Source organism: Sciurus carolinensis, chromosome 2 (genome assembly GCF_902686445.1).
Source record: "Sciurus carolinensis chromosome 2, mSciCar1.2, whole genome shotgun sequence".
Taxonomy (NCBI): Eukaryota; Metazoa; Chordata; class Mammalia; order Rodentia; family Sciuridae; genus Sciurus; species Sciurus carolinensis.
Window position 1 is genome coordinate 117,717,143 of NC_062214.1, and position 22,515 is coordinate 117,739,657.

At 39.4% G+C, this 22,515-nt stretch overlaps 1 protein-coding gene across 3 annotated transcripts in view; it reads right to left on the reverse strand.

Annotated features, from left to right (window-relative positions):
• Fmn1 (formin 1) overlaps nucleotides 1-22,515 on the reverse strand; it is a 364,027-nt gene that overhangs the window by 259,309 nt on the left and 82,203 nt on the right. For 2 of the 3 annotated variants that reach the window (XM_047540773.1, XM_047540774.1), the window contains exon 3: nucleotides 18,369-18,486. In XM_047540773.1, the coding sequence (XP_047396729.1) occupies nucleotides 18,369-18,486 (118 nt within the window). Of the gene's footprint in view, nucleotides 1-18,368; nucleotides 18,487-19,958; nucleotides 21,613-22,515 lie in introns of those variants that run through there. The other variant, XM_047540776.1, reaches the window with a different exon arrangement.

Below are 22,515 nucleotides of genomic sequence, written 5' to 3' on the forward strand. Positions count from 1 at the left end.
ATCAAGACACAGAGAAATTAAAGAGTTGGCCAAGCTCGCCACAGGTCACATGCAGCAGAGCCAGGATTTGAACCCAGGAAACCTAGCTCCAAAACCTAAATTTGCTGAGGAGGAGGAAAGAATTGTGTATTACAATACACAAACCTAAACACCAGGGCACAGAAGCCCGAGTGGTAAAGTCTCCTGCTAATGCAGGGCATGGACAACCTCTAAGAGTCCTTGCATTCCACAGGACAGATTCAGCTCAGGCCTGGTCCTCTCCAGAGGATCCATCCCAATTAACAGTTTCCTGAAGTAGCCCTCATGGCAGCACGAGTCAGTGCCAACTCATTGCCACCTAGGCACAGGGTTTTGTTTTGTTTTGTTTTTCCACTTGGCCATTACATCTTTAGCAATATCTTTCCCCTTCTTCCAGTTTTCTTGTTTTATTTCACGAAGGCAAGTCCTTGAGCCCCATTTACAAACTGCTCCTAACAGAGAAGCCACAGCTGAATATGCACCAGATGTATCCAGTATCTGATTACATAGCCTCAGACTGCTCCATCCTCTAGCTTTCATAACTAGTAAGCTGGAGGCCAGTCTCATGAAATGTATGCATTTCCTTTAAAGTTCACCACCTTGGTACTGTGGCTAACTGATGTCATAGAAATAGAGAGTCACATCATCACTTACATTTCCTATTAACATATACACAAATGTTCAAACTTGCTGGTAATCGAAGAAATAATAGTTAAGCAGTAAGACACTATTATTCTCTCTCTCTTTAGAAAACACTTATAAGTCATAAAAATGTCATATCTAAATATCAAGAAATATAATCATTAAGAGTTATCATCATTATCAACAATAAATTAATTATCTAATACTCAGTGCTAGTATTAACATTGGTTGATTGTGCTTTAGGAATCAGGCATGATGCTAAGCATTTCATGTGTCTTGCTTTCTTTAATCCATAGAGGAAGACACCATAGTATTCCACTCAGTAGGACACTGAGACACTGGCTTAAGAAGAGAAATAGGTGCCACTTTTTGAGATGCTAATTTGGCAATTGGTATCAAAGACTGAATAGGTGCATGATGGTGGTAACAATTTTTCCATTGATCCACCCCCGCCACCAAAGAAAATCTAGAATATATTCTGATATTTAACTGTAAGAATTCATTACAATGTTATGTCAAAAATAAATATTAACAGCTTATTGTGTTTAATAAAGTCAATGTTTTTAACTTATCCATCCACACTATAATACTCCATCGCTATTAAAATAGTTGACAAAGGATTTTGGTTTTCTGCTGTTTCTGTATTTACTTTCTAATTTTTCTACAGTAAGTTTGTGTTATTTGTATAATTAAAGTATGTTATATGAAGTGTTCCAGGTTTACAAATGCAGCTCTGGTTCCAGTCAAGCACGGAACAGTCGCTCTCAGTCAATAGATGGATCATTACTACTCCAGACAGAGTCATAGATGGGAGGCAGGATGGCATCAGGGTTGAGAGAGCTGACTCTGCACTGAGAAGCCTGGTTAACATTCTAGCTCTGATATCTACAAGCAGTGGGACCTGGGGAGTTATTTTACCCCTGTGTCTCAGTTTCCTCATCTGTACATGGCAATAATGATGACTCTCATCTCACAAGATCTTTGTAAAGCTTGTAGATAATATCTATAAAAGGTCAGAGCAGTGCCTGGCACCTATACATATTACTAGCTGTTGTTATTACTATTATTGTTTTATAGTCACTCTAAACTGAAAGCTTTGCTTCCTATTGCATGGACAAAACTGAAGCAGCCCAAAGAATTTCCACATCCTCCTACTTACCAGTTACCCTAGGACCTATTATTAGAGATGGTTTTCCTTGTTCCTACCAAAGCCAACTGCTTTCCTAGTACACAATAGCACCATTCTTCTCTCCATCTTAAGGGCATCACCATCTTCCTCCATCAAATCCTCTCTACCAGAACTTTCTCTCTGACATACAAAAATACATTATTTTTTCTTCTTTATTAGTAGAAAATGAAATCTTTCTTTTGCTCCCACTTGCTCCCATCCACTACCACACTTCCTGTTTTTTGCTTTTGTTGTTTGTGTTCCTTTGGCAGTCAAACCTTTGAAAAACCTACCTTCGTACCAGCTCCAATGGTCATTCTCTTAAGCCACTCCAAATGAGACCTTTATCCTGACACCTCCATCAATATCCTGCAATGTGAAAATCACCAGCATCCACCATGCTTCTAAACACAGGGACTAATTCTGTCCTTGCTTCAGTTGCTCTACCATGCAGCACTCTCCCTCCCTTGAGTTACTTTCTTCCTTTAGCATTCAGGACTCCACAAGCTCTTGGTTTTCCTCCTACCTCACTGCAGGCTCTTTCTCAACTTCAGCTCAAACTCTTCCTGGAGTCCTCATGACAGTCCTGGTTCCCCTCTCCATCTACACTCACCATTATACCCAGACTTAAGTTTTAAACATCAACTTTTAAATGTGCAAATGACCCCCCAATACACATCTACAGCTTAAGAGCCCTCTTCTCCAACTCCACACTCCCATATCCAAATGCTTGCTTAGCATTCTCTCACAAACGTCAAATCAGCATCTCAGCATCCAATTTTACGTCTTCACACTTGTCTACCTGAACTTCTCCTCTCCAGTTCACGGCAATTCCACACTACCATTGCTTGGTTCAAAAATCCTGATGTTGTCTCTGACTCTTCTCCCTCATACAGTCTATCAGGAAATCCCGATATCTCTACCTTCCAAATAAATCCTGAATCCAGTGACTTTTTACTGCCTCCTTTACTACAATCACAATTTACACCACGTGGGCAAATACAACCTCTTACTTGGATTACAATACTCTCTATCCCTTATCACCTAGGCCACTACAAGGAACTTCAAACTAGTCTTCTTACCACATCACCCACTTCCCTCCGACTCACACTTATCCTTAATACTCCCAGAGAATCTTACAAACCCATATTGGGTCCTGTTGCCCTCCCTCCCCTGCTGTCCACAGCCTAAGGTCCCCAGCATGGCATGCCACATGATTCTCTCCTCCACTAGACCTGGTCTCCTCCAAGTCTACAGGTTTAAAACCCTTGCTTACCATTCCCTTTGTCCCTCACGTATCAATCCTAGAAAACCCAAGCAAGTGCTGCAGCTTCCTCTACACTCGTGTTCTGCCTTAGCTGCACCTGCTTTACCCAGACACTTGTCTTCCGAGTTGGCTCAGGAGGCCTATGCTACTTACTCTAGGTAGGAATGGTAGCACTCTCCTGTGTCCAACTGTGTGCTATACATTTTCCTAAAAGAGCATTTGGAATGTATATGGTGTTTATTTGTACACATTTCACCTCTCCCCACTCTACTTTGTCACTTATTCACATTTGCCTTGGACAAAAAAAAAAAAAAAAGAAACTAAGTTAAACAAAACTATAAGCTGCTTGCACCTACCACACTTACCAGCTCATTGTAGATGCTCAGTAAATATTTGCTAAATGAATGAATACATCACTATTTGCAGTGTGCACTTAAAACAGCTCCAATGAATTAGACACTAATAATGTACTAGGTGTTACTAAATAAGAGTTAGATATGATCTGGGAGCATCAGTGACTCTGATGTCACAGTCACTTACTGCAACTTCTAAGATTACACCATGAGATAGAATATGTGTTCTAACCAAGTCAAGGGAAATCCCCTAGGAGCCACCCTAGTCTCGCCATGTAGCTCAACACAAAACAGCTTTTCATCAAAGTTCAGTTCTACCTATCTTGAATAGTGGTACACAGAAGGAGTCCTAATGTTAAGAAAAAATAGCATCAGAGAATAGCACAGAGGACAGATCTGAACACCATTCAGTTTCTATTTTAACAAATCCAGTGCTCTACTATGAAGTCACTGTATACTTTCCTACTTAAAATACAGAAAAACATCTTGCTAGTTTCCCATATCTTGAAGTCACAAGGTTGATTACTTTGGGTGAAGACTTTTATTTAAAATGAGTAAAAAAATTCAGTAAATCAAATTCAGCATTTTATCACAATTAGATAGGACTCACTGTCTAAAGAAGATAGAGATGATTCCACATTAACAAATCTAAAATGTCAATCATGAATTAGATGAAAGAAAATCACATGTGCTGCATGGTTATTTTAATAAGTATACCTCTAAGGCATTAAATTCAAAACTACTTTTTGTGATCAAAACTTTTAGATGCCTAAGTCTATAACAAAGATTATTGACTCTGGATCTCCAACTAATATAATTCTCAACTGGAAAATATTATAAAGAAACCTTTAAAATCAGAAATAATCTGAAATCTGCTATTCACTACATTCCCAGTCTCATTTTAGAGGTCCTAGCCAGTAGAAAAGAGTTTGGGGAAATAAATAGTTAATTTGTGTTTTATTTTCTAACATTAACAATGCAATTTAAAATGGATAAAGGACTTGAATGGGCATTTCTCTAAAGAAGACGTACACATGGCCAATAGCACACAAAGAGATGTGCAACATTGCCTATCATTAGGAAAATGCATATCATAATCACAGTGAGAGCTGTGTATCCACTAGGCTGGCTACTGCTGGGAAAAAATTAGGATGTGGAGAAAATGGAACTTGTACACTGCTGATGGGAAAGTAAAATAGTGCCACTTTTGTGAAAAACATTATGGAGTTTCCTCAAAATATTAAAAGTAGAACAACCATATGATCCAGCAATTCCACTTCTGGATCTGTATACAGGTACACGTATACAAACAGACACATGTACACACACAAATTAAAATCAGGATCTTGAAGATGTCCTGCATATTCAAGTTCATAGCATTATTCACAATAAGCAAGAAGTAGAAACAATTTATTCCATAGCTGAATGGATAAACAAAATGTGGTAAAATCTATTCAATGGAATGTTATTCAGCTTTAAAAAGGAAAGAAAACCTGTCACATGCTACAACATGGATGACCTTTGAGGACATTATACTAACTGTAATACAAATACTGTATGATTCCAGTTTTATGAAATTCAAGTTCATAGAAACAAAGTAGAATGGTGATTGCCAAGATCATGGGAAAGGAGAGGGTGGGGAGTTGTTTTCGCTTTGAATGAGTGTAGCTCCAGTTTTGCAAAATGGAAAAGTTCTGGAGAGCCATTGTACAGCAATGTGAATATACTCACACCAGTACGCTGTACACTTAAAAAGAGTTAAGATGGTAAATTTTATGTTATTTACTGTTTACCCACATCTGTGGAATGAATTGCTTCAATCTCTTGGCTAGTATTTTATGACATTAAAAATAAACACAAATTGCCATGGTCTGTCTACATAAAGATATCCCAAGTTCTCAACTAAAAAACTAAAAGAACTAATGAGAGTACAAAGTCAAAATTAATAGAAACATAGGAAAATCAATAGCTTTGTTCTACTAACACCACCAGTGGGGGAAAACAATGGGGAGAAAGTCCCATGCAATAAATTTAAGTGTGCAAGAACTGAAAGAAGAAAACTGCACAAGTTTACTACAGAGCATAAAATAAATCCTGAATTGCTAGAGAAACAAATTATGCACCTGGACAGGAAGACATGATATTAAAAGACTATCATTCACTAAGGTATAAATATAAAAGTTCAACCCAAATTCCAGTTGGATCATTTCACAGATCTTGAGAAATAGGCTTCAAAGTTCATACACAAGAGTGTATGTGCATAAGTTCTTGAAAGAAAAAGACCAAGTGGAGGTGACTGGCACAAGGTCTAGATAAATGTATCAACAAAAAATAATAAAGTGTCTAGAAAAAGATAAATATATGAAAAGAATTTATACATGAGAGTTGGCACCCCTTCCAAGAATTAAATATTTGTTAGATGGTGCTGGGGCAAAAGGTGATCAGTTTGGAAAAAAAACAAAACTAATAACAGCAGCTTCCATTACTTTAACAATGGCACAGTGACTCTGATAAGATCTTTAAATGCATCACTTCACTGAAAGCTTAAAAATAAAATTTTTAAAAAGTCTTTGTTTTACAAATAAGGAGTGTGTAGTATAAAATGTTAACTCACCCAGAGTTACACAGCCACTAGTTGCTGGAGCCCAAAATTTGATTCCATGGCCCAAGTTCCCTAATCATTACAGCACACTATCACCCCTTACCATATCGTTATCTATACAACACATAAAATCATATATTCAGGAGGATTGAAAATCTAAACATAGATGCATATTAGTTGAGATATACATATTATTAAACTTTACATTGAGGAGGGCTTCTTTAAGATGAAAAATTACAAAAACAAACACAGAAAAATTTAACTATAAAAAATTCTCCCTCAGTGAAAGATACCATGAAGTAAAAGACATGAAACTTGGAGACTAAAACTGTAATAAATGCAACAATCAAAGGACTCATTTCCTTAATACAAAAAACAAAAAAATCCTTCGAATAAGTAAGTTACAAAAAGAAGAAATCCAAACAGTCACAGTCTTATGAAAAGATGTCCAACCCTGCTTACATGAGAGAATTACCTATTAAAACCACAGTATGCAAATTTTAACCCATGTTAAATAAATGCTGGTGACGTGTGAGTGACAGGCATTCTTGTTGTGGTTTAGTATTAATAGGTTCAATATTTTGTGAGGCCAAGGGAGTAACATGAACCAGTAGGTGAAGTGACCAGGACTCTAACATTGCAATTCTGCTTCTACCCTATCAAAGGACTCACAAGTCTGCCCAGAATAGATGAGCAAGACATTTACTGCAGCACTATTGGCCACAGTGAAAGATTCTAAGTAATTAAAAGGTTCAGGGATAAGGAAATGGCTTAATAAGTCACTTACTCCTTTTCTGAATACTATGTAGCCATTAAGAATGTGAGGGAGAATTCTGTGTACTGACAGGAAAAAAGATCTCTAATATATGGTAGAAAGAAGCTAATCTTAGAACAATTTGTGCGGTGTGATCCCACTTAAATGGAAATGGGTTGTCTGATGTGTCACTCTCTGTGTGTACACAGATGCATGTGACAGTGTCTGACAAGCTATATTTAAAAAACTATTCCCAGGAACCCTCTAAGAAGGCTGAGAGATCAGGGGGTGCAGTGTGAAGGGAGAGTTTTGCTTTTTCCTTGATAGATTTAGCATTGTCTGAACTACATATAATAAATAAGGATTGACGAATGGATAAAGAAAAAGTGGTATATATATACAATGGAATATTACTCAGCCATAAAGAATGATAAAATTATGGCATTTGCAGGCAAATGGATGAAACTGGAGAATATCATGCTAAGTGAGATAAGCCAATCTCAAAAAACCAAAGGACGAATGATATCGCTAATAAGTGGATGATGACACATAATGGGGGGTGGGAGGGGTTAGTGTTAGGGTTAGAGTTAGGGTTAGGGAGGGGGGCAAGAATGGAGGAAGGAAGGACTGTATAGAGGGAAAAGAGGGGTGGGAGGGGTGGGGGGAAGGGAAAAAAAATAACAGAATGAATCAAACAACATTACCCTATGTAAATTTATGATAACACAAATGGTATGTCTTTACGCCATGTACAAACAGAGAAACAACATGTATCCCATTTGTTTACAATAAAAAAAAAGAAGAAAAAAAATAAAAATAAAAAAGATTGGGAATGTAAAAAAATAAAAATAAAAAAAATAAATAAGGAGGGGTATTTTATTTTGAAATTTTTAGATCATTCCCTTCCTCCCCTGTCCTTCCTGAAAACCAAATATGTCCTCTTTAATCAGGATGAATGAAACAATCTGGGGAAAAGGCTAAAGTAAACTAGGAATGGACTAAGAGAAAAGGGGCTACATTGCAAGTAGAAAGAAAAAATAAGCACTGAAGTCAGAAGACCTAATTTGCATTTCTATTTCTATTATGGGTCAGAAAGCAAGACAATCTTTGTGGACATCCATCCCTCCACCTAAACAAGAAGAGAGCTGAACTGACCTTCTCCACAAGTTGCCTTTCAATTCAAAGACCTCATGGATGCTATGAATAAATTAAGCTGGTGATCTGCCTTAAGATTCAAATTTCCCAGCCAAAAAATAGTTTACGAAAATTATCAGTATTCAGCCACTAAAAGTGGTGATTATGAAGACTGTGGGAAAGCACAGAAAATATTCAGAAGGAACTCAGTAGAACGCTGACTCAGTGTGACCACAAACATGCCAAGCACACACGCACAGAATCGAGGACCACAACAAATACACAAAAATAAAATTAGTTCCTTCATCATGTGACGCCATGGTCTGACAGCCTCCAGTTCTTCAATATCCATGCTGATTCCATGACACCAGTACTATTCTGATACTACTACCCAGTCTTAGCTGTAGGCTCCAAAGGCTTAAGGGCTCAGTCCCATAAGACTGTCCCACTTCAGAGGCCACTTCCAAGAACTGGGTCTTCAGGTTACCCACCAACATCTCTGTCCAACTTGCCTTCAAATCTGGAAACTCCTAATTTTTTAGAAGGACTCATAAATGAGGATAGAGACCCAGAGTAGTCAAATATCTTGTCCCAGGTCAAAGCTTCATGACAGAGCCAAGCTTCAAATTCAAGTCTAGATGATGCTCAAATCCATGAAACCTGTGATAAAGATAATACCAAACCTGAGGATGTCCTTGGGATTTCCCTGGTTCTATTTATTTTCCTTTCCCTCTGAGATAGGTTTCTACCTCTCTCATCTCATGTTCTCACTTCTTCACCCAAAGCTTTCCTTTATCTTGTGGAGAAATGCTCAAGAGTTTACAATTGATACTTTAGGTTTTGGATATTTCTCAAAAATAATTTATTCTTTCTATAAGAAGAAAAAAATATTATGTTATTTGAATTGTTATTTTCCCACTGCCTTCCATGAAGAAGGAGGGACCCACAGGAATACTCTTTGCTGAGCTGCATGAAGGCTATGAGTGGATGAAGGGGAGACTGAGAGGAAGGAACTAAATGATAAAGATAAGCTATGGTGAGGGCTGGTGGTGGAGAGAGCTGAAGCCAGAATGTAGAGCGGTCGCTTGGTGGAAGATCTGGGAAACAACCCTTGGTGACTGGTAATGGATGGTAATTTACAGGATAGAAGAAAAATGGAGTCACTGCAAAGAAAGTTTGAGAAAGAAGACAACTAGTAAAAGAGATGTTTATAAAAATGTGAGTTGCTTGGGAGGCAGAGGCAGGAGGATTGTAAATTCCAGGCTAGCCTCAGCAACCTAGCAAAACCCTGTCTCAAATGAAAAAGTTTAAAAAGGTTGGGGATATAGATCAGTAGCTGAGCACCTGTCTAGTGTCCATGAGGTCCAAGGTTCAACCCCAGTATCACCAAAAATTCACAACAATAAGAAAAAGGAAGCACAGAATAATTAAAATAAAAATATTGACTCATATACCTCCTAAAATCAAGTACATGTACAATATGCATTTACCACACACACTGTGGCTCCATGAATGTTAACTGAATGAGCCCTACCTGAACTTTGCAAGAACATACAGACTAGAAGCATTTTTATTCTTTTTAAATTGCTTAGGTGAACTTCTTTGCTTAAACTCCCTTCTTTGATTTTTATACAAGGAATCAAAAAAGCAGCCTGAAATGTCAAGTCAATTTCTGCAGACGTCTGGTGAGCCAGTGTGGCCCTCACATGCTCTTTTTAAATTATTCATGATGACTCACTATAGGTCCCACAATTTTTCTTTCAATTAACAGCCATAATTTTTAAATGCTTTATTCCCACTGTGTTTTTCTTGTTGGATCTTTAATACTGGTCAGTTGGCAGAAAACAAAAACAAGAACAAAACCATCATTCTTCAACTTCTCCCCAACTTGGGGCTGTCCTTCTTTCCAAATTGCAATTAGTTTTAGCAAGTCATAACCTCACTGGCTGTCATCTGTAAAATGAATAGGATGAACCAAGTGATCTCCAAGATGTGTGCAGCTCTAAGTTTTTCATATTTAAAAACTGAATTCTATATTTGAATCTCTTGCTTTGGCTCCATTTGGAGCCCAAGTTCTTTACTGATATTCCGTGAATACAATACATGAATTCTAAGTCACTGGTCCACACTCTGGGATCCCCTTCCTAAATGTAACTTCCATCCCACTAATATTGGGGAGTCTGTCTCTGTAGCTCCCAGCTCTAAAGTAAGTGGAAGCTTAGCACCTTGGCTTCACCTCCAGTTTTCCAACACAACTTTCTTTCCATACCCACAAAATGCAAAGCTTTCCTGGCCTTTAGTCTGTACAATTTCTCATTTCCATGCTATCATAATCACTCTTTGCAAGTGGTGCCATGACGGGGTGACGAGCACCCTGACAGAGCAGGTTCCTGCTCAGGAGGTATGAACAGCCTGTGAAAATAAAAAGTCTGAAATAATCAGTAAAAGAGGAACGACAAAGCCAAAGATTGGATTTAAAAAGAGAGCGCCTGATGGGTCTTCCCATTCTGATAGGACCTGGAACTGAACTACTGAAAAAAGGTCCCAATTCTTTATTCAAGGTGGGGTACATCAAAGGCAGGAATAAGGTTTCAGTGGGAGGAGTCTTGTTTCCAAGCTTGTCTCTTGGTGTGGCAGGGGTCTTGCAGTAAACAGGCTGATTGGCATTTGGCAGGATACACCCATCTCCAGGAGGCTGTATTTGAACTTGAGCTGTGAGCAGGTCAGGGAGCCAGTGTGAAGAGGGCATTCTCGCACTAGGGGTTTTCGGCCTGGGAGTTCCCAAGACACAGACTTCCCTGCCAAATGGCTGGAACATCACTCAGCTCACACACAGCTCATAGAGGGCCCCAGCGGTGCCACGAAGGCCTATGAATATAGGATGAACAAACCCATCGCCTATGTGGTGAGAGTACATATGTAATCATTTGTCTGGACACATGACTTTTGAGGAGTATCATTCATGGCTAGTGCAGTCTGCTTGCTATGAATGAAGAAATTTAAACTCCAACTACAATGGCCAATAAAATTTTCCAGGATATTTATAGCTGTCCCTGGCTTGTGAAGCAAGGGCAGCTGACTCACCAGGAAGAGTGACGAGCAACTTCATCAGTTTACCACGAAGCAAACTCTAACCAGTAACATACCAGAAAGTAGGCAGAAGGGATGGGTTGATCCAAAATAAACAGGAACATTTCTGAGCTGCTCCAAGGGTCTGGGGTGCCACTTGGATCGACAGCTTGCTCACAATAACCTCAATACCCTGTACTAAGTTCTCTTTTCTACAAAAGCCATAGTCCTCGCATTCAGTAGGGCAGTACACGTGCCATCCCCCAGCCCAGCCCAGCCCAATCTTGAGGTGCCACCAGTAGAGAGAAAGCTTTTCCAGATGCACTAGAAGAGAAACCAAAAGCACACTGTTCGTTTTAGAGAACATGAGTGCTTTTCTTTCTTCCTTGCTCTATAGGCAATTAAGTCCCTGACAGATTCCCAAATGGTACCAAATTCATTCCACAAGCATCAACCTCATTTCCACTCAAGACTTTGAAATAGCTACCGTCATATATTTTTTAAATATAAGATATTGGATATCCTTCACAATGCAGATAGATGGGATAGGAAGCAGAGTTTGGGCTGACTATTTGGAATAGGGTTCCTCACCTGAACCTGGGGCATACAGAGATAGCCAGGGTATAGGAGGAGGGTTTGAAATAGATGTTAAATTAACAGCAGTGTTTCCTTCTGGGGCTTTCTATCATCACTAGATTTTTAAAGTAATCTCAAAATATTAAGACTCTCTGACTGAAGGGAGGAAAATCATCTGTAGAAGCTGTCAAGCTTAAGTCATTAGATTCTTCTGGACACATTAGACTTTTAGAACAGGAAACAAATCACACTAAACAAATTCATATCGTGCATTTGTTTTTCAAAATAATATGCCTGGGAACATACTTAGAAAAAAATATGTAAAATATGCTCATATACATATACATAAATATATGTTTATATATAAGTATATACTGTGTAATTTATTGAAAGGCATAAAAACCTTTGAACATGTAATTTTATAAGATGTGGTTCTGGATGGAAATACTAATTCTCATTCCTACCTCACATTAATTTGTAAAGTAATATAATAAAAGTTCTATAGGGATCCTTTTAAAACTCAGCCAAGTAAATGGTAGGTTTTTCTTGAAGAAAAAATAGAGAAGGAAAGCCAAAAGCATTTTTTTAAAAAGTATGCAAGAGAACTCAAACTGCAACATTCTGAGATATACTGTAATGCGACAATAATGCAGATTCTATTATAATACACAAACACATCAAGGAGAGAGTACAGAGGCGAAAGCAGGCCTAAACTTAGTAATGAGAGGGGGAAATTATTCCAAAGCCTGCTATAAAGTTTGTTCACAATTTAGATCTCTACCTTAGATTGTGCACCAAATTTAAGTTTTGATATAGAATAGAGAGAAGGAGAGAGAGAAAAGGAGTAGAATGAAATCACTTAAGAAATATGAAAATATAGGTGATCTTAACAGGAAAAGTTTTCTAAGCCAAAAGAAACACATAAAATTCCAAAATAAAAGGAGGATAGATTTGACTATATAAGTATTTAAAATTTCTGCATGTCAGAGAACACAGTAAATGAAACTAAAAGCAATGATAAGGAAAAATAGTTAACAGTTTCAAACAGTACTAATTTTTCTTCTAATTCTAGCTACTCATGAGGCTGAGGCAGGAGGATTGCAAGTTCAAGGACAGCCTGGGCAACTTAGCAAGGTGCTGTCTCCAAAACATATTTTGAAAAAGAGCTGGGGATGTGGCTCAGTGGTAGAGCCCTCAGCTAGCCTGCCCAAGGCCCTGGGTTCAATTCTCAGTACCACAAATAGGAACGGTATTAATTTTTACATAAAGATACTCAGTAAGAACAAACAGCTGTGGCAATTTGGTAATATACATAAAAGCCCTTTAAAAAGGCATTTAACCTAATAGCCAATAATTCTACCACCAGGAATTTAACCTAATTATTAAAGATAAATATTTATTTATGAACAGAGATATTTATACTACCATTATTTATATTACTTCTAATAATTGAAACACTGACTTTCCAAAAATATCATTGATAATATTTAGTAAAAATCACTTGTGTTCAAATAAAAAAGCAGTCTATAATATCATCCAAAATTTCTTTTTTATTTCGTAGTGTTGAATTCAGTAGGCCTACTGTATTTCACAATTTTGACAATGGTTTCTCTGAAACTGAATCATAGAAAGTTTCTTTTGTTTATAATTTTTCTGGATATTTCCAATTTTTATTTTATTTTGTAATATATAGAACATTTAAAATACTTTGTAGATCAGTAAACAAACCCTGTACATTAAGAGGAAGTAATTATCCACAAAGCAAGACCCAAAAGGATAGCCATTATATTTTCTATGACACAATGGGAATAGAAAATATAACTCCCCCTTAGGATGACAAACAGGAGTTTACCTTTGTGCCCTTGCATTAGAAGCCTGTGTTGTGAGATATGCCAAGGCAGGTAACCTGTGCCAACCCTCCTCCATGCAGGCTTCAGAAGCCTCCATCACGGGAGTCCTGTAGGCTGCTCCTGGCTGGCAGTGTAACTGTGCAGGGGTGATTCGTTTGCCTTTCTAGATCTACCCTCCCACTTCTGCACCCTATTCTAGGTCCTGTCTGCTGCCCTAAAGATCTGGCACCACATGGTTCCTACTCCCCCGGCTTCTCTTTGAATTGGCTGATGGGAATGACAGTCGGCCAGAGAGTGGTGAAGAAGGTCACACTATTTCTCCCAGCTCTCACTGGCATGTCACAGTGGCCTGGCTGCGCCTCTCTACTGAAGGACACAGTGCCTATCCAGCAGCCCTCTCCACACCACTCAGTGTCCCTTGAAGACCTTGGTGTCCCCACAGTCACTCTTACTTTTGCCCCTCCAAGTGAAGGGCTGGCAGAAGCTCCTCATTGTTACTAGCCCCAGAGTACTTTTCTACCTATATCACTTTTTAAACCAATGTCCTATCTTTGTGAACAGGCTCTGATAAATTCTCCTCAAATCACCCAACTTGAGTGTTACCTAATTCGTGGTAGGACCTGGGTTGAGACTATGTGTGTGTGTACATATATAAAGATAAATATACACACACACATTTATTTATTTATTTATTTATCCAAGAGAAAATAAAGTTAAGTTCATTCATACTAAACAAAGCAAAAGGAAAAGGGTTATCTAATGTGGTTTGGAAAATTTTTTCAAGTTTGGGACAAACGGAAGTTAGGCCCTATGCTAACTTTATATTTCAATTACCTAGAACATCTTATGCTTTCTAGTCAATGTTTTAAAAAGAATACAGGCAACTTACTAACTTTCATACAACCTCACTACATATAAGAAAGTGCGCTTAGCAGTGGAATAGAAGAAAACATAAGTTATACTGCTCTCTCACACCAAATTTAAAGGTACGTTTTTCTTCTGGGCCCACGTTGTATAGTATCACAAGACACCTTTTCACTTTGTTCAAGGTTAGCCCCAAACCTCACTTGCTAATGAGGTTTACTGGATCCAGATCTGTCTGGTATACGGTATAGAAAAAATAGTATGAACTCACCGTAAGTTTATTAACCATTTAAGGATTTGACGAGCCCACTTTTTAAAAAACCCTCCTAAAATAGCAAGAACATCCACCAGCTTGTTTTAACCAGGTGTGGCACTGAGAAGAGGAAAGGTAAATCTGAGAAAAGTATGGGGCTACTCACTCAGATTATCCCAGCCCCATTCTAAGAGAAAGGTGGGCAGAATGTTCTTTCACTCAAAATTGCTGTGAGGCATTCTAAAAGAAAAGTGGAGTCACACTGATAATTATTGACAATTTCACAAGAGATGGGAGAAATATTCTGTTTCATTTGAGCAGAGCACTTCAGGCACAGTATGAATTAGCACTGTGAGTCCCCCAGTTACCCCTAATCAGCAGTAGCGGTCAACTACAATTCAGGTGGCAGCCCCTTGAGTGACATGTCTGGAACTTTGGGAGTGGCAGGAGACAGCAAACTTGGCAGTAGGTACCAGCAATAGTGTTGAGCTACTTTTTACATTGCTAAGAGAACTCTAGAAGTCGCAAAAGGTAGCATCTCTTCCTTCTTATCCTGAACAAAAGTGAGTTTATGACTATTGAGATATAAATTCTGAGAAGAAGAAAATCAAAACAGTGACAAATCCAAAATGGTCAGGTGCAGCACAAGAACAGTGGGGGGCTCATGGTGAAAATATCACCTCTTTCCCAGCTCTACCAATGACTGGTCAGGGATGTCAGCAACCCATAACTACAATGGCTCAAGAGAAACAGCAACACTGGAGTCTTAAAGTTTCATTTCACTAAATTAACAAGTAATACACTCTAGGAATAAAGGAGATGTAAAAGCATAAGACTTGAACACCTTGGACTCTCTGGACCAATCTCTGTCTCTGTGCTCCTTAAAGAGAGGCCAATTCTCTAAGAAGGGAGAAGCCAATGGAGATACCACAAAATGTGTTCAAATATAAGGCTCCTGTTCACTTGAAAAATAGAGCTTAAGAAAATCATAGGGAAAAAATGTTAACTTTCTCAAAGTCAGCAGTAAATGACAAGGCAACCATATACTGATAACCAGTTAAGAAGGCAAAAGATAAGTTTCCTTCAAGCATGGAATATCTTATGCTTCTTTGGGAATTCCCTTCCCCCAAAGTACATCAGCTGATTAATGAGCACCAAGAAGGCTCTCAAGGAGCTGAGCACTAGACCCTGGAGCACAGTTGGAGTGCCATAGTACTAGGGGGCTGGCTGGAGCCTGCACACCTCTGCCAACCATGATGGCCCTCCCTGCCTCACTGTGCAACAGAGCCCACCTATCAGAACTATCATCAGCCCCTCCCTGCCATTTCTCCTTATCTCATGTAAGACCTCAAATAGAACACATTATACGAAAACAGACAGGAAAAACTACCACCAAGGTAGATCGAGATCCTCCCGTGAGAGAAATAATAAAGGACAGAAAGCAAAGACTCAGGACACACATACTCTAAAATAGTACTCATGGTGAATTCAAAAACATTTGTGATATTTATTTCCTTCACAACTCAGCAAATGCCCATTATCACAAGGAAGTTTGGGACAAAACTGAAAAAGACTGAAATCACCAACATAAACTAGGAATGAGAGCTCATTGTATTCTGGATTGTTTTTTGTTTTGTTTTACACAATATCTTTATTTTACTTAGTCTTATGTGGTGCTGAGGATCAAACCCAGTGCCTCAGACATGTTAGGCAAGTGCTTTACTACTGAGCTATAACCTCAGCCCCTGGGTTTTATTTTTATTAAAGAAACCTTGGTACATTTAATCACTTACTCTGTGCCACCATATGATGTCAAAAAAAATAACTTGGCAGGTGGTTCAATATTGTACTCATAACAGTCCAAGTCTAGAAAACCATAGGTGTGCAGGCCAGCTGAAATGGCTATGTATACTTTCATTAAAGATATGATACTTTTCATCCTATGAAAGAAGCACTGCAGAAAAATAAAATGCTATGGGTTACAATTGTTACTTAGAAGCTAGAAATGACTTGAGGATTCACCACTATGCTCCTGAGCACTAAATAAATTTGATGATATTACCGAAAAAACTACTGAACCATCCAGACATTGATTCACTTACAAAAGGTATTTTTCTATAACTATGTAGAATGATCTTACTATATACACACCTACCTAAGGCAGTCAACAAAATGTAAGTCATATATAGCATAGAGATGAGAGGAAAGGCTTCCTTTACTCTCTGAAGAGTCACTGGAATGAATTAATGGTAAACAGATGAGATGGGAGAAAAGACAGTCTTCCTGGGCACTTGGAAGCACTCACAAAGTGCAGTGAGTCCACGCCCATCAGGTTCTGAAGCCCATGCACCTTTCTTTCATAGGGGAATGGAAATGGAAAATGTAGACAAGTTTTAAAGGAATAGCATGTGATTTTTAGGGTCCTCCTGTGAGCCTGGGAAAAGAGCCAGTAGATTGGACCAAAGTCTGTTTGGTCTCCAGAGTATGTAAAGGATTGTAAATGATTCTCTTTTCAGAAGAATCTCTGTTTTTTCCCAAAAAAAACTGACTGGAGCTGAAACAGAAGACAAAGGTGTTTAGAAAAGTCCATCCAGGTGTGTTAATAGACTTTGGACTTCCTTTCTGCCATATGAGTTTAGTTAAATGAAAATTTACAGAAGGAACCAGAGGTGATTGCTTTCCTCCTTAGTGGGTACAGACTTTAAACAGATAAGGAGGTATCACAGTAAAATCTCTTCAGCAACTGCTGTTGTTATTGTTGGGTTTTTTTTTGTTGTTGTTGTTCTTGTTTTTATTTTTTTGGTTATTGTTTTTGGGAGGGGGTTATACTAGGGATTGAACCCAGCGGTGCTTAACCACTGAGCTACACTCCAGTCCTTTTTATTTTTCATTTTGAGATTTTAAGACAGGGTCCCACTAAGCTGTTTTAGGCCTCACTAAGTTGCTGAGGTTAGTCTCCAACTTTTGATTGTCCTGCCTCAGACTCCCAAGTCTCTAGGATTACAGGTATGTACCACTGTGCCCAGTACATCTGCTACTTTTCAAGTTCCTTTAATTTAAAGTAAAATTAAAACATACCAGGGCACCACATTTTTGGAGTGACAGTCCCTGGACTTCTTCAATAGGTAATCTCCAAGTATCAGGAAGGCGGCAAAGAGGTTTCATCAGAGATACATACACACTGGATGGATATATTAAAATATATCCAACTCTAACTCTTTGGTTAAAGAGTAAAAATATCTAGATTCTTATTTCATTTAAGTAGACCCAAGTAAAGTTCCTGTGAAGTTTTCCAGAGAGTTAGATTGCTTTAAAATTGGCCATGCATTAAATAAAGCTTTGTTTAACAAAAGTGAACGAGTAACTGATATGGTATCTGTACATTCACTGTGCACAAGGTGCCTTTATCTAAAAAGCATTACTCAGAGACAAACAAGAAATCAGATTACAGCTCTGGAGAACCATACTCTGCCTCTTCCAGCAACACTGCCCACTCACACAACATTATATGAGCAACAACCACCTGCTACTTCCCAAGGAATGTGCAATCTACCTTCTCCATTCTCTCCCTAAAGGCTCTCCCACTTGACACACATGCCCTTTTCATTCATTCCCAGCATTCACCTTTCATCTCCAAGTGCCACTAGTAGTAAATGTGCAAAGGGGTTCTCTTTAACAGCAGAACCAAAGAGAGAAGCATTCAGCATTACATTTTATAATGAAACAAAACCCCAAATCCTGAGAGTCTACTGAACCAGTGCTAAAAGGTATTGCAGGAAGGGATCTGTTCCTGGGTGCCTCACTTCCTTTCACATTACCTGCTTCGGTGTACTTCAATCCCACTTTTTCTTCTGTGTCTTTTGTCTTTGGGGGTGGCCAGACAGCTTGGAGTCTGCCAGGAGTCCTGTCGTCCTGCTCTGTAGGGCTCTGGTCAGGCTGTGGAAAAGCAGACCAAAAAAAAAAAAAAAAAAAAAAAAATCAGTTAAAAGAAATGTGGCCAGAGCCCATTAATTATTGAAAACAAACATGCTAAGACTAATTCTAATATTAATTTTAATGACCATTCAACTGCTCTCAATCATTACAGTTGAGACATCTTACTAAGGTACAACTCTTTTCCATAAGTAGAAATGATCAGTTGGGGTGAAAATTTTCAAAATAATAATAATAATAATAATAATAACCAAAAAAACTCAAGGGTAAGTACTACACAACCCTTACTAGTTTTTTAAAGATTATTATTATAAGCCTGTTTTTTAAAAGCACAAATGAACTTTAAGTTGAAGAAACAGACACAAATGTACTGTATTTTGGTACACTTATAGGAACATTTACAATTATATCCCAACAACTCCAGGATTAATAAGGACTAATTTTGCATTTTCCATGAACATTCTCAACAAGCCAAGATACACTTCTCTATGCATTCCACACTGCTTAATTCTTTCTTTCCTATTAAAAAAAAATGAATCAGAGTGCCTTCATATTCAAGTTATTTTTATAGGAATTGATTTTTACATTTAGGAGAATGCTATTTTTTGTTTAATTTTTAACCATAACCTGAACCTTTTTCTAATGACTTTAATTTTTAATGTTTTACCAGAACATACTATGTATAGAGGAGGGAGTGGTAATCACATACTAAATTGGTCTTACGCAATAAATTCTATACATTGTTTTTAAGAACCTTTAATATCTGACAGATGCTTCCTAGTCTTTATACATTATCTGAATTAATTTTCTCTGAATAATAACTGTTTTCATTAATTAGATACATTTTATGCACTAACTTAATTTAATCCTAATGATAACCACATAAAGTAAGGGTTATTTTCCTTATTTTGCACATAAGGAGATTGAGACTCAGAAATTATCAAGGTCACCCACCCTGTATATGACAGAGTTAGAATTAAAACCCAGTTCTCCCTCTAAATTCAGTGCTCAGGAAGCCTCACAGCCAACATGGAACATTTCAATTACATCACAAACACACATTTTGCTAAATGGCAGACTTTCAAAGGAAATCAGTTTTCACAGAGGGGTAATTAAGCAGTGAGAAAATCCCTATAAATCCGGGTTATACCTCCACATGCATTGCTTCCCATGCAACTAAGTCTTTAAAAGTATTTACTATGGATGTTTGAACTCAGAGTGAGCATTTCCCCTTCCTACTCACACATCTTTACATATATCCTCTTATTACACTCCAAGAAATATGCGGAAGAAAGAAAAGAACTTCTCTCCAACTCAATACTCCATACAAGGATGATTTGATTTCAATAAAATCATTTTTCACACAAACGAGAACACTAACGATAGGCAACTGGGATTCACTTGATCGGCAAACCTGAAAAAAAATAATGTAGCATCACAACTTAAGATAAAATGCAAAACCCAATTCTACATACACTTCTGGAATCAGATGGGCCGTCCGCTGGTCTGGATTTGGACCGTTCAAATACAGCTCTTAGCGATTCCTTTTCATGTCTCATCTTGCGCTTGAGAGCTTCCAGCTCAGAGGTGTCAGCTGTGGTCCCCTTTTTGGGGGGACGGATGAATAAGGCTTTAAAGGCCTCCAGGGCAGTCTCTGGCGGTTTAGGTTTGACCTCACCACTCTGGGTTTGGGCATCTCCAGAGCTGCTCTGGCTCTCCTGATCAGCACTGCAGCCCATCTCTCCTCCCCTGGGCGACTCAGGGTCTGCTCCCTTCAGTTCAGTTTTGGGCATGTCAATGTTGAGCAGCTGAGAGAGCTGCTCCAGGAGAGTGGGAGTGGCCTTCGGATCAGTTGCTTTCTCCCTATTCTTCACTGTCTGTGGCCCCGTCTGCACCAGAGACTTCTGAACAGGCTGGGTCAATTTGAGCAAAGCCAGGTCCCCATCTTTTGGTTTAATTTCAGTGATGGTCTCCTCTCCCTCTGCCATGGCCCCCTTCTTCAGTACACGAAGCCCACTGAAGAAAGCTGGAAGCTGGAATGACTTCTCTCCAGGGACTTCTCCTTTGAGAGAGACATTTGCAGTGACATCAGCCCTCAAGTTCTGGCCTGTTGCTGCAGGTGGGACTTGGGACCCTTCTTCTCCAGCCTGGCCTTGGCTAAGGCTGTGCTCACCAGGTTCCAATTTGCTGCTTATCTCAGGTGGAGTCCGTTGAGGATTTTCTGCACAGAGCTCTGCATCTTCCATTTCCCCAGTGCTAATATTTTCTCTAGAACCTCCTGGTTTTTCTGTGGGCTTCTGAGATGTCTCAGATAAGTCAACACTGAGGGACCTTGGGCCATTGGTGCTGCTTCCTTCTTCTGGCTCCTGGCCTCCATCATCAGAGTCAGAATCACTGGTGGTGTGCACAAGGGTCCCACGGACCCAGATGACATCATCTCTGCCCACACTTAAAGTAGCAAGTGGAAGAGGCTCCTGACCAGGGAGAGAACTCCCTGCTTCGGCTTTTCCCTGACTTCCTTCTGATTCTGTCTCCATGCTTTCAGTCTTCCCATCATTCCTACGATCAGGTGGAACCTGAGCCTCTATCTCCAGCTCATCTGAGCCTTTGCTGGGATCATCCTGCTGAGGTGTGGGATCCACATCTAAACTGCGGAATGCTTTCAGCACAGCATCTTCCTCTTCAGGCTTTGCAGATTCCAATTTATTTGTAAATCCAAAGAGGGATTTCATAGAAAACTTACTCAGGATAGACTGAGCCATTTCAAGTCCAGCTTCAGGATTTTCTGGTTCCGACACATCACTGCCATTTAGAGAGTTCCCAACCTCCTCCATGCCTCCGCAAGCCCTTAGTGGAAGTTCTGACTTGTGCTACCCTTGCCCTGCTCTCTCAGTTTATCCACTCCATCTGCCCTGAAATTACAGGGCAGGGAGCAACAGGACCCGGGAAGGAGTCAGTCTCTCAGTCGCTCAGAGAAAACACTTGGTCTCTCTTGGGTCACTGTGCCCTCCCTTCCGGTTTACTCGATGACGGCGTGCCCGGGGCAACCGTAAAAAGCCTGTGGAGCTCTGTGCCCAGGAGCAGCTGAGACTGCGCACCTTTACTACACACGGACAGGAGGCTGCTCTTCTTGGACTTCCGTATTTATTCTCCTGGACAAAAGACTTTTTGTCGTAGGAAAGTCAGCCTGCCCCGAAGTCCCAGCCAGGACTTCAGGAGGAGCTCCGCCCCAGTGCCTGCGGTTCTCCTGGTTGCATTCAACTTCCTCATTGGTGAGCAAGTTTAAGTTCCTGAAAGTGCTGAGCCGGCAAGCTGATCCTGACAGTCCTTAACCACCCCCTGGAGCAGCCCAAGGGATTCAGAAGTGAATCAGCAGAAAATGATTGAACTACTCCTTACACAAGCCCTCTTTTCCATCTGAATTTTGATCAGAGGCCTGGGACATCCAGGCAAAACAAAAAACAAACAAACAACAACAACAACAAAACACTAGTAGGGCACCCACATCAACAGCCACTTACAAAGCCCTAATCAAAGGGGAAAAAATAAAGGTCATCTCAAAATGCCCAGAACTTTCAAAGCAGTTAATTTACTGCCCTTGAAGTTTTTTTTTTTTTTTTTTTTAATGTTTTCTTCCGCTTCCCTGCAGGTTTCATCTGGAATGCAGATTTCAGCTGCCCACTGGAGAAGGAAAACCAACACGACTGGTTTCAAATTACTGCTGTTTTAGCTCTGCCCTTGCTGCCTGAGTTCTACAAACAGGTACTTAGGAAAGCACGCCCACCACACCCAGTGTCTACCAACCATTGGGTGGCAGAGTAAACAGCCCAGCAGGAATAATTACCAGCAACACTCCTGTGCCAATCTCAAGCTTCGACTTCCTGGCTTCCTCAGGAATCCTGATGGCAGAGGAAGACAGAGCATCCCTCCCTGCTTTAGTGCTCCAAACAACTAAAAGAACCTGGCACATGGCACAATGAAACACATGGCCTGCCTTGTTAGGCAAAGTAATTCATCAAAGATTCCTTAGGA